This window comes from Cervus canadensis, chromosome 13 (assembly GCF_019320065.1).
Source record: "Cervus canadensis isolate Bull #8, Minnesota chromosome 13, ASM1932006v1, whole genome shotgun sequence".
Taxonomy (NCBI): domain Eukaryota; kingdom Metazoa; phylum Chordata; class Mammalia; order Artiodactyla; family Cervidae; genus Cervus; species Cervus canadensis.
The window spans coordinates 17,972,982-17,986,002 of record NC_057398.1 but is presented as its reverse complement, the minus strand read 5'-3'; the positions used below and the strand labels follow the sequence as shown (position 1 = coordinate 17,986,002).

Below are 13,021 nucleotides of genomic sequence, written 5' to 3'. Positions count from 1 at the left end.
GTTAATGGGAATCAAGATAAGATAAAATTATTATTTCTTTTACTGTTTCACGAAGAACAATCGGAAGGGAATGTGATTCTCTTTATTTTTCAACATGAGGGAGGAATAGTTTTGGTGCCACTGCCTTGATTTAGGCAAAGGCACCAGCAGTTTTACCTGCCACCGCTTTTGCACCATCAGTTTAAATGTAACATGATGAAAAAAAGTAAGTAACATCTGAGTAGCATCATGAAAAGCATTTGAAGCTGAGGGACTCTTGTATGAAAGGATCTTGAAGCGGCCCCCACACTGGGATCCAAGGGCCGTACTTTCATCACCACAACCTTAAAGACGCTGACAACTCAGACTTGAGGGGAAGGAGGAGCAGGTGGGTGGATTCAATTCTAGCAATACAGAGTGAAATCAAAGTGTCCTAAAGCATGTAAGAACTTGAGCATGTCCTAAAAAAGAAATGAAAGAAATGGCAGGAATTAGAAAAACGCTACAAAGCGATCCCAGGATAACATTCAAAACCCCACAGGCCCGGTCAGTGACCTCGCTCGTATAACTCTCAATCTCTTACTTTTAAAAGAGGTTTCATTTTTAGCTTTCAAGTAGTAGCACAGACATAAGAAAGTCAAAGTAGTCTTATTTTACTTTTCTAAGATGTGTTTTAAGGGATCACAAAAGTGGGAACGGTCAGCAGTGGTTCTGATCTGAAAAGCCAGAGAACCTGTAGTATGTCAAGGAATCCTATCTTAATAGCATCTCACAGGGGCCCTCAAAGTTTATAACACCTCCCAATTTTTCTTCTTTTAACATAATTTCAGCTTAGTATTAGCCTGAAAAAGAAAGTGAATGGAGAGAAAATGTGTGTCACAGATAAAACTTGTTTTTAAGCCAAATATTAATGGTACCCAGAATACCCAAAAGAACTTGGGATTTCTGAACAGTTTCAAGACACATGCAAAAAGTACAAGATGCTAACTAGTGACACAACCCACTCAACTCAGAACTATTTGTAAATACCTGGGACTAAATATTTAGAATCACCTGTCATTCCAAGTAAACTGATGAACAGGACACAGGAGTATATAATCAGGCCAGCTGTTTGGTATTTGGGAGGATTTCAACAGAGAAGAGCTGGTGGAGCTTTCTTCACCTACTTTTTCAGGAAAGGTACAGGGGTTGTTTCTACATGAATTGGTGTGCATTCCCACACGTGTATGTGCACCATCCTCTGCTCGTGGTGAGCGCCCACCACACACTGAGCCCTGTGAGTATGCTGCCCCCCGTGAGGAGCTCTGCGGCTGCCGACTCCTTAGTCAACGGTGATCCACTTTCATCTGCGGTCTCTGGAAAGGTCGGAATCACAAGATATTGCCTCTTTTTCCTGTAGAGTCTGCTTTAGCTATTTTCAGGTTTTTCTTCCAATTGCATAATGGGAATGATTAAAGTCTGATGCTGAGAACTTTCTATGAGGGGTCATGTATACCTTGAATTTCTGGAGTTCTTCGGCTTAGCTTCTTGGTACAGAGGCTTCCCTGGCGGCTCAGACGGTAAAGCATCTGCCCACAATGCAGGAGACCCGGGTTCGATCCGTGGGTCAGGAAGATCCCTTGGAAAAGACAATGGTAACCCACTCCAGTACTCTTGCTTGGAAAATCCCATAGACGGAGGAGTCTGGTAAGCTACAGTCTATGGGGCTGCACACGACTGAGCGACTTCACTCACTTCACTTCAGCTTAGCAATCTTCTTGGTAAGTAGTAATCTGCTCACGGACAGCTTTGGGTATCGTGTCTGACACCATTTCAACAAAAGTCTTGCTAATCGCTTCCCTAGGCATTACAGGTTTAGCTCCTGACCGGGAGAAATCTTTCAGTCCCTTGAAGGAGAGAGACGGCTAACTCCCACAGCGGTCAAGCAGACGTTACTCCCACATCTGCTGCAGATGCTTCAAAGTCAGTCTCATCTCACACATTTCATGGATAACAAGAGTCACAGTGTGGAAATACCAGGGAAGAGGCTTTTCCCCTTGCTGTCTACCAAACGGCCCATCAAAATGATGAGCCCCGTCATATCCTCACGGATAACAACTTCTATGACCACGAGAATGAAGGCTCTTCACTGAGAGTCATGCCAGGGCCCATGGGACCACTTGTAACACAGAGCTTCTTTCCAGTAAGCAAATGTCAAAAATGAAAACACAGCCCACATCTTTGAAGAATGTGTCTTTCAAGTAAAAATAAAGTAATCCAAGCTTTCAAAACTGGATTCTTCCATTCCTTAAAAAGAGTTGACATTGGCAGGACTAAACCAACCCAGTTTTTCTGTGGGTTTTTTTTTTTTTCTTTTTGGCCACAGCATGAGGCATGTGGTATCTTAGCTCCCTGACCAGGGATTGAACCCTTGTTCCCTGTATTGGAAGTGAGCAGTCTTAACCACTGGACCACCAGGGAAGTCCCCCTGTTTGTTTGAAGCTAACCCAGCACTAACCCCTAGTCACTGCTGGTTAAGCCCCTACCATACATCATTCTGCCAAAGAATTGATGCTTTTAAATTGTGGTGTTGGAGGAAACTCTTTGAGTCCCTTGGACTGCAAGGAGATCAAACCAGTCAATCATAAAAGAAACCAATCCTGAATATTCATTTGAAGGACTAATGATGAAGCTGAAGCTCCAATACTTTGGCCACTTCCTGCAAAAACCTGATTCATTAGAAAAGACCCTGATGCTGGAAAAGACTGAAGGCAGGAGAAGGGGACGACAGAGGATGAGATGATTGGATGGCATCACTGACTCAGTGGACATGAGTTTGAGCAAGCTCCGGGAGATGGTGAAAGACAGAGAAGCCTGGTGTGCTACAATCCATGGGGTCACAAAGAGTCAGACATAACTGAACGACTGAATGATGATACAACATCCCAGTCTGTTCCACCATGAAGAAAGGTTCACCATCCCAGCCAACCCTTTGTTTGGGTTTCAGGCAATACATCCAGATAACCATAAAATCATTTCTTAGCTGGATCTCACCAAATTTGTTGGTAAGATGGGAGGAAGAAGTGTTTCAGCCATTAGGGAGCTTCAGTTTCCCTGAACCTGTCATTCAGTTGGGCCAACAAACGGCACGATAATCAGAGGTGCAGCCTCCACCAGCCTTTTGATTTCTCCTTTCTTCTCTGACCATGCTGATAGGCTCTGAATTGGCATCTGTTCCAGTCACTCTGGTTGTATAACAATGACCCCCAAAATCAGTGGCATCAAACGAACATTTCTTATGTGCATGGATTCTGTGGGTCAGGAATTTGTGCCGAACACAGAAGGGGTGGCTTGCCCTATTCCACACTGTCTGGAGCCTCAGCTGAAAGACCCCCTGGGCGGGGGGCCGCGAGAGGAGGCGCTCCTCAGTAGCATCTCTGTGCCTTTGTAGTCTCTCCACATGAGTGCTCGAGCAGAGGGGCTGCAGTAGAGCTGGACCTGTGTCCCAAGTCACAAAGATGTGACTGGAAGCTGAACTGGGTGTCTTTTGTGACTTAATCCTCACGAGTCAAGCAGTGTCATTTCTGCCTCATTCTATCAGTCAAGGCAGTTACAAAGGTCTGCCTGGGTTCAAAGAAAAGCAATGAGAATTCCAGCTTGATAGAAGAAAACCAGCTTCACAATTTAAGAAAAGCAAATGGGACAGGAGAGATATTGGGCGGCCACCTTTGGAAAAACACCATAGGCTGCAACACCTATGTCTGGAGCAGCACCCATCCTGTATGTCATCCTGTATGTATGAAACAGGAGTCCCTGTTTCACCAACGCACTGAGAGGCTAGTGAAGGCAGATGGTTTCCACTCTACTGAAGAAACCTGGAAAACCTCTGATGTGCAAGCCTCTGCAACCCTATTATTGTTCTCCTACCCTGTACCCCAACGGCCTGTCCCACCACCAACCCCTCAGGCTAGGTGAGGAGGAGCTCTTTTTACTGCCTGACTTACACATTCAAACCATTTGTAAGAGGAAACACACACACTTGACCTTACTGCCATTTCCAACTTCACTGTGATAATATCTTTTGCAATAATTCTCCTAGAGGCGGAAAAAAAACAAAAAAAAAAGCCTTTAGTTACCTACAGTTCTAGACAACTTTGACCTCAACCTGCTGCTGCTTCCACAGTTCCCCTAGGATAGTACTCCTGCCACCAATGACATTGCAGGTCCAAGTCACGGGTGACTTGAACTCGTCCCCATTTTCAGTGTACTGAAACCTTTCTATTTTCTTGAAACTCTCACTTCCTTGTTTTTGTGATATTGTGCTATTTTAGCTTCTACTAATTTTCTCTTTCCTCCTCTTCCACCTGGTCCCAGTATTTCTCAGCGCTACTTTTACAGCCTCTAGGTACTCATCAACACTAGTAGGTTCACACGATCCCTTGAAGTTGATGACTCCCCAACTGCAGTCCCAACCCTAACCAGCCACCCAGGACTAATTCCTATATTTTAGCTGTCTCCTGGATCATTCTGTTTGCCTAAAACCAAACTAATCATATTCTCCCTACAAAAAAGCGAGTATTCAAACAACAAAATAAAACAGGAAAAAAAAACAAAACCCTGCTTCCTTCTCTAACTTCCTCATTCTCATTATTAGTGACACTATTTTCCAAGATTTGAAACTTGTCTAGACAAGCATCATCTTTGACTCTTCCTCTTACTTCTCACCTTGCACAACCTCTACTTAAGCTGCGTCACTGGATTTTAGATCTAGAAGGAACTTTCACAATAACCAGTCTGCATTCATTAAACAAATAAGAGCACAGGGGCTCAGACTTCTTGGTTTCTGGCCTCAAGTTCTTCTGACCCAGAGCACGAGGCACCTTCTAGTAACAAGACTTTTCAACCCCATCTTTGCAAAGCCTCCTGACAAATCTATTTTCTTAGTGAATCAGAAGACCTGGGTTTGAGCCCTCAGAAGTTGTTTGACCACAGGCAAGTGGCATGGTAACAACTGTTAAAACTGCCTCCTCATTAAGAATTTACAAAAGCAAACAGATTAAATTTAAACTCCTCAACTGGGTATTCCATGCCGCCTCCTCCCCACAAAGGGGCCAACTTTCATTTCCAACCTGATTTCTCACTGAAACAAAATCTGTTTCAGTTGGCAGCTCTTCTTCTCATCCTCCCTTTCCTCATTTCTGGCTCTGGACTTTTCACTCACCGCTTCCCCGTCTGGAAGAGTCCTTACACCTCTGCAAATGAAAAGCAGACACTTCCTTCCTCCATGGCTCAGATTATGGCCCTACTTGCTTCACGAAAGTGTCTCTGACCAACATTCCCCGGGGAGTCTTTTCAGTCTCCACAGTATCTCAGCTCTATTCCAAAATCTTACATGCAATCCATATCGTCTATCACCTAAATTGTTTCACACAGCTGCATGGTGTTCTCCAAACCAGATTATAATTCAGGAGCCAAATAGAGTATTAGGAATTCAACAAATGTATAACAAATGTCTGTAAAGTGATTTTTACAATGAAACATCTGATTGGGGAGTTGCCTAGGACTCCACACACTCACTGCCAAGGGTGTGGGTTCCAGCCCTGGTTGGGGAACTAAAATCCCACGAACCATGCAGCAAGGCAAAAAAAAAAAAAAAGAAGAAACATCTGAAACATCTGATGGATTTTCAAAAAGTAGAAAATGAGACTTGACTTTTATTCAATTTTACTGGATAACAGTACTCTGTAAATAAGGATAACTTTTCTCAACATTGTGAATACAGTGCACAATGCTTGCCTTCAAGGAGCTCATAAAAGATTCTACACAGAGCCAAGAGATAATCAGAGAATAATACAATGTAACACAGATTGTTTTGCTCATCTGCTTACTTACACCATTATTTCAACAAGATCCATAGCCAAGAACATGGAAATAAAACTATCCTTCTTTAGGCACACAAAGCCTCCAAACCAGCAAAATATTAAAGGAACACAATATTTATGCCTTTTTCCTATAGGAGAGGCTCACTTGGTACAAAATATTCTCATAGTCCACCACTCAATTTCTTAATGGCTTATTTTGATTAGAAGCTGCAAACAAAAAAGGGGTTAAAAACTACAGATCCCAAAACTGAAAACGGGATCATTCATTCAACAAACACCATGTAAGACCTTACTGAACACAATGATGAAAAAAACATGATTCAAACATGGTATGTTTCACCTAGCAAATTAGTCAAGGTTTCTTCAAATGAGAATCTCAGTACTGGCAAGCGATCAAGGAAAATGGGTCCATCAAACTTTGGGCGGTGGAGTGGGGAGTTGAGTGGAGAGGAGTGTATCTTGGAAGGCAATTTGGTAACATGTATCAGAAGCCTTGAAAATGTGCTTGCCCACTGAATTAGCAATTCTGCCAGAGGAATAAAGGCTGTGGAAATAATCAGGAACAGCAATGAAGACCTGTGACAAGCAGGGCTTATCATTACAATAATTGTAATAAAGAAAATTTAGAAACATCATAAATGTCATCCCAGGTGACAAACTATATTACATTTATACAACAAAATACAAAGGCAGTCATTAAAAAGCCTCCCCACCAAAGGCATGTTAAGGATATAAAGATATACAGATGAAAAGATTGTAAGACAGTATGATCCCAATTTCTTCATGATTAATAATAACAACAATACCAATTTATATAAATCCTGGCCTTTCCAATTACAAGCTTATGAACTTGGAAGTTTTTTTTAACTAATTTTGTTCATTTGTAAAATGATAGTAGTAATAGTACTAGTACCGAGTTCATAAGGATTAAAAAGACAACCCCTGTCAGCTTCTCAGCACAGTGACTGATATATGATAAGAGACCAAAACCTGATGGGTAGTATTACATAAAACTATTAATAGAAACAGATAAAAAAGACACCAAAATTTTAACTATTTCTGGATGATGGCATTTCAATTAATTAAAAAAAAATTTATGTATGTGGCTGCACTGGGTCTTAGTTGTGGCACGCGGGCTCTTTAGTTCCAGCATTCAAACTCTTAGTTGCAGCATGTGGGATCTAGCTCCCTGACCAGGGATTGAACCCAGGCCCCCTGCATTGGGAGCTTCGGAGTCTTAGACACTGGACCACCAGGGAAGTCCCTTCAATGAATTTTTAATCCTTTTAAAAATACTTTTATTTCCTAAGTTTTCTAAAATGAGCATATGTTACTTTAAATGTTACTCCAAAATAAAAACAAAACAAAAAACCAGTAAGACATGGTCCTTCCTCTTAGAAAGGGCAGACTGTTTGGAAGGAGACACATAAACAGACATTTAAAAGAGAATGTTTACTGAGCACTTGATGGATGCCCCAAACTGTGCCAAGACAACATACATGCCTTAACTCATTTAATCCTCATAACCGATAAAGCAGGCATTGTTAAGCCAATTTTGTACCTAAAGAAACAAGTTCAGAAAGGATAATTAACATGCCAAAAGTTACATCAAATAATGGATAGAGGTGAGATTCCAACTTTAGATCAGTCTGATTTACAAAGTTCAGTTCCTTCACCAAATCTCAGTGCCTCTGGAAGTCACATAAAAAGAAAAATAACACCCAGAGCATGCATTTCCTTTCCCTTTGCACCTAGCTTTGTCTTTCTTACAGAATCTACCACCACCTGATATGCCGTATATGTGTTCACTTGTTTACCACCTGTCCCTGGAATATAAGCTTCATAAGGACAGGAACGTCATTTGTTCACTGCTGGACCTTTCGCCCCTGGCAAGCAAACAGAGAACAGACACTCGGTGTGTTTTAGAATGAAGGATTCTGGATAGAGCTGTGAGCTGATCGAGTCTCCAAGGTCACATCTGGCAGCAGTGCAAATGAAGCTTGCTGAAGAAGCCACTTATAAGAGTCCAGGTGGGAGAGGACAAGGACATGAATGAGGATGGAGGAACCAAAACCAGAGAGGAAGAGAATTCCAGAGATACCCGGGGGATGCACTAATAGGACCTGGTGACCAAGTGGACATAGGACTGATGCAGAGTGTGGAGTCAGGAGTGAATAGGGCTAAGAGGAGGGAGGCATTTTTAGGTAGGGGGAAGGAAATGAAAAAGAATTGGGGATAAGATACCCATCCCATAGCATGGGGGATGTCAAACAATGAGTAAAATACACAGAAGAACTCTTGGGAGAGAGTTGGGTCAGAGTGACTAGGGTGCAGGATGTACGCAGAACCACCTGATGCAATGGGAATAATCAAGCTCACTCAGTGAGAACACACATGAAGAGGGTCAACTAGTCAAACTACAAGTGAAGGGCTGGTCTGAGTTTATTCACTAGGGCTAAGAGTTCTGGGAGCAAAAATACCACTGTCAATGTATGGGCCGGGTAGAGCTACACCTGCCCAAAGAGCCCAGCTGCCCGACTGTGGTGGTTTTCTCCCATGTTCTGGTGTTCCGCTCTGAACAAGACATCGACAGTATCAAAATCTCACAAAGTGAACCTCAAACACTCAGACACCAATCACTGAATATTTAAATTAAAACAGCTTTCTAACTGATCTCCTTTTTAATCTTTCTTCACACTGATGCACCCAACACTACTACCAAATCAATATTCTCAGAACCCTAATTTCATGTCATTTCCCTGCTTTTCACACTGTTTATGGGGTTTTCAAGGCAAGAATACTGAGGTGGTTTGCCACTCCCTTCTCCAGTGGACTACATTTTGTCAGAACTCGCCACCATGACCCACCTGTCTTGGGTAGCCCTACACACATGGCTCATAGTTTCACAAAAGCTGAGTGCCAAAGAATTGATGCTTTTGAACTGTGGTGTTGGAGAAGACTCTTGAGAGTCCCTTGGACAGCAAGATCAAATCAGTCCATCCTAAAGGATATCAGACCTGAATATTCATTGGAAGGACTGATGCTGAAGCTGAAACTCCAGTACTTTGGCCACCTCATGCGAAGAGTTGACTCATTGGAAAAGACCCTGATTCTGGGAAAGATTGAAGGCAGGAGAAGGGGATGACAGAGGATAAGAAGGTTGGATGGCATTACCGACTTGATGGACATGAGTTTGAGCAAGCTCCGGGATGGACAGGGATGTCTGGCGTGCTGCAGTCCATGGGGTCTCAAAGGGTCGGACACAAATGAGTGACTGAACTGAACTCCCTGCTTTGAAAACTTCCAATGGCCTCAAGATGAGCTCTTCTTGATTTTATTCTACCTGTTCTGTCAAGTGTTAACAGTATGAGGAGAACAGTATCAGTTAACAGCTGAATGTTGAATCCTGGGTCTACCACCTATTAGCTTTGTGACCCTGAGGAAGTAACTCAACCCCTCTGTGGTAGCTCAGTTTCTCATCTGTTAAATGGGGCTAATACCCACACCACAGAACTCTTCTTACAAAGTGGTAATTCTTTTTTTTTTTTCAAAGTGGTAATTCTTATAAAGTGCTTACTGAGCTTGCAACACCTGGCATAGGTGTTGCATCCTTTAAATGTCAGCTATTAATATTATTACATCTCCAAATAAACTTCCTACTCCACCTGGGACGTCCTCCTTGACTTCTAAACACACCATGCCCATCTGAGGGCCTTTGCTGGTAGCGTTCTCATCCACAAACCACCATTCCTTACCAACCACAATCACAACCACCAAAGAGAACTTATTCAACACTATGCTATATATTCAAGGTGGCAGGCTGGAAATACAGGAATAACAAACAGTTCCAACCCTCAGAGCTCACAGTAATAATGACAGCCAGCCAGAGGAAGAGGTGCGATAATGTGTTACAGGTGTCAAGGAAGCACTTTCTGGAGGCAGTGGAAACGCTGACTGAATCCTGAAGGCTGAGTGCGTGCTTCCGGCAGAATGGATGCATGTGGGGTCAGAGCACCCGCTCCCATAGTCACAGTCACTGTACTGAGTCTGGAGATCCTGGAGCTCTCAGCAGGTACAGTGAGCAAAGGGTACAGGAAGGCTGCATCACAAGGCCAGGAAGTCATGAGACTTTCCTTCAGGCAACAGGCAGCCACTAAATGATGTTAAGTAGGGAACTCCTGCTTGGGTTCTAGAAGAGCTACACCTGTCCTGCCCAACATGGATGCCACATGTGACTGCCGAACTATGCTGGTGTGATCGTGGGACTAAGTTTTAAATTTTAATTAATTTAAATTTAAAAACTGATATTCAATTCACTTACCAAAAATTTTAAAAATATACTTGGAACAATTTGGGTATGTGAATCTACTTTTTCAACTGTAAGTTTAATGAATTCTAAAAACAGATCAAGTGTCTCTGATGAAAATTCAGCATCCAAATTAAGATGTGCTTAAGTGTAAAACGCACACCAGATTGGAAGACAGTACAAAAAGGGTGAGAGTCTTCGTTAATAATCTTTATAATTATCACATGTTGAAATATTTTGACTATACCAGGTTATCGATGACATTAAAATTAACTTTACATATTTTTCACTTTCACTGTGTCTACTAGGAAATGTAAAATGGCATGTGTGGCTCATACTGCATTCTGGAGAACACTCGTCCAACAAAACCAAGGCAGATGCAAGAGGAAAGAGACTGGAAGCAGGAAGACCAAGAGGAAAGAGACTGGAAGCAGGAAGACTTGATGAGTCCAGAAAAGACACACAGGACTGAATCATCTAAGTGATAACCATCTTCAAAACGCAATTCAAGACGTGCTACTATGTTCAAAGCTTTTCCAATCGTAACCTTTCCTAATGGGACGCCTTTCTCCGAACTACTAGGGGACTTAATCATCTGTAGGATTCACTTCAGCACTTAATCATTTTCACCAGTCATTTATACTTAATTACTGGGTGACTTGTTTCTCAGATAAGACCATCAGCTCCTACGCTAAGGGTTACAATTTAGGCTTCTTTCATTTTTCCACATCATGCAGTGAATATATTTTCAAAACTTTTAATAAACAGAGGTACATGGCTCCCCATATATTTCACCACATTATCTGGAGACACTCATGTAGCTAATTTTACTTTTCCATAGCAAAAGGTTTTGATATCTTAAGGACATGAGCTAAAACAATGTAAAAGTCAAACAAGACTCCTGGCCAATGTTCCAATAAAGCAGTGAAATCTAATCAGTGAGCAAGCCCTGGCAAAGTACTATCAGGAAAAAAAGTCAAGATGGCAAAGCAATTTAGCATTTTCACAAATTCCATTTAAAAATGAAACAAAAAATTCTGACTATCTACAGCCTCCACTGCCAGACATGACCTTTGAAACCTAAGAATTAAGAATGTTTAAAAGAAAAACACAACAGCTTTCACATTTAAAAATTAACCCCTAAAAAAAAATCAATTCTTCTAATAACATTTTCCAGGTAGAGATCCATGTATTATTAATCATCTAAACTCAGATTTTCCCATCTAAAGTCAGGTGAAGGCAAAACTTTTTAGGGAAATGTTAAAATATATATAAATGTATCTTACTGTATCATGGATAATAAAGTATTTCACCTCGAGTATCACTTAAATTTTCTTAGAAGAATCTTTAAAAAAAAAAAAAATCACATACACCCTCAAGCAACTGGTCAGCTTTTACCCCTACAGAAACAGAAATAGGGAGCTAGGAACTAGTTGAAAGCAAAGTGGTACTTTAGGGTGATTAGCACTAATCTCTCAGGAACTTCGCAGTTCTCAGATTTTTAACGTTTGTTTGACATTTAAAACAAAAGCTGACAAGCTGTAACAACAACAGGATCCATCTTCCCTGAATTTGTTTAATGGCTACAAAGCCTATGTAACAGTGCCATTAAAGTTTCTGGGTATCTGCAAACAACTGAGCAATCAAAGATGGAGTCAGGACAGCTCACAGGGAAAAATAAGTTTAAGGCGGTTCTAGTCTGAAAGGCAGAGGAAGAAATGGGGGAAACCTGTCAAACAGCCTGGATGAAATCAGGGAGTTAAAAAGCAAGCGCTCATTTCCTTTAGCACTGTGGGAAAAACCCGGTGCTAACAGAAAGCTAAGGAAAGTTTGGTTTGGCTGATTTCATTTTGTTTTCCTTCCAACATCATCACTGAGTTTGAACGGGCTGCTTTCCTCCCCTCCCATTACTCAGTAAAAACTCCCCCACTGAATTGAGTCGTCTTCCGGAGCCAGGCGCCCCCGCCTCCAAGCCTGCTAACGTGCTCAGACGCCTCTGGGCATGTTGTGGTCTCACCAGTCTGCGGGGCCAGCGCTCCGAACTCAATGGACAATAGGAGCTCACCCCCGTCCACGCCAACTACAAAGCTCAGGAGGGCCATTTCCCTTTTCCTGCCCAGATGCTGTTTTTCCCCCTTCGAAGCAGGGCCCCGTGCTCCACTAGAGCCCCTGTTTGGTCTGGGACGCCTAACCTCCCTTCCCACCTGCAGAACTGCTGAACCCCTCCTCCCGTCCAAATAAGTTGTAGAGCAGCGCACAGGCCAAAGAGGAACCCCGTCCCAGGGGCTTGGTTGAGGGCATGGGTTTCAAAGTCCAGGTGGGACGGGAAAGGGATGTCTCTGGACACTTGATCACGGCCCTCCAGGCTAAGCCGTCCCCACTGTGTCCACGCCAGCCTCTACTTGCCTCCCATCCCCCCTACAGCGAGAAGAGGCGGGGAGGTGCGGGTAGGCAGCACGGCCACCGCCTCCTCCAGTGGAACCCTCGGCAACACTCACCCTTTCACCACAAAGAAGGGGTCCTCCATGGACATGGCGTCCCGGCCCCCGGCCGCCTCACGTCTGCTCCGCGCACAGGGCGCCCGCGCCCTCCAAATCTCCCTCTGCCCACCCTACCCGCCTCGCGTAGCGGCCCGCGCCTCGGCCTGGGGGTCCCGAAGCCTCTGCGCGCGCAGGGCGGGGTGCACCGGCCAGCCCCTGGTCCAGCACTCGATGGGCACTGCAGACCAAATCCAGACTCTGGAGCCGGCCCCGCGGCTGTCCCCTCCCCCGACTCCTCCCGGCGCGTCCGGCCGCCTGGCTCCGCCCCCGGGTTCCTCGGCCTCGGCCAATCACGAACGCCATCCGCCGCACCACTTCCGCACCCGTGCACACGT

At 43.6% G+C, this 13,021-nt stretch overlaps 1 protein-coding gene across 1 annotated transcript in view; it reads right to left on the bottom strand.

The window, feature by feature from the left end:
* The window catches only part of STX6 (syntaxin 6), a 47,030-nt gene extending 34,116 nt beyond the window's left edge, over nt 1-12,914 (bottom strand). Inside the window, exon 1 of the mRNA XM_043485055.1 lies at nt 12,645-12,914. Within this exon, the coding sequence (XP_043340990.1) occupies nt 12,645-12,679 (35 nt within the window). The 5' untranslated portion in view covers nt 12,680-12,914. The remainder of the gene's footprint in view (nt 1-12,644) is intronic.
* Nucleotides 12,915-13,021: the final 107 nt, after the last annotated feature.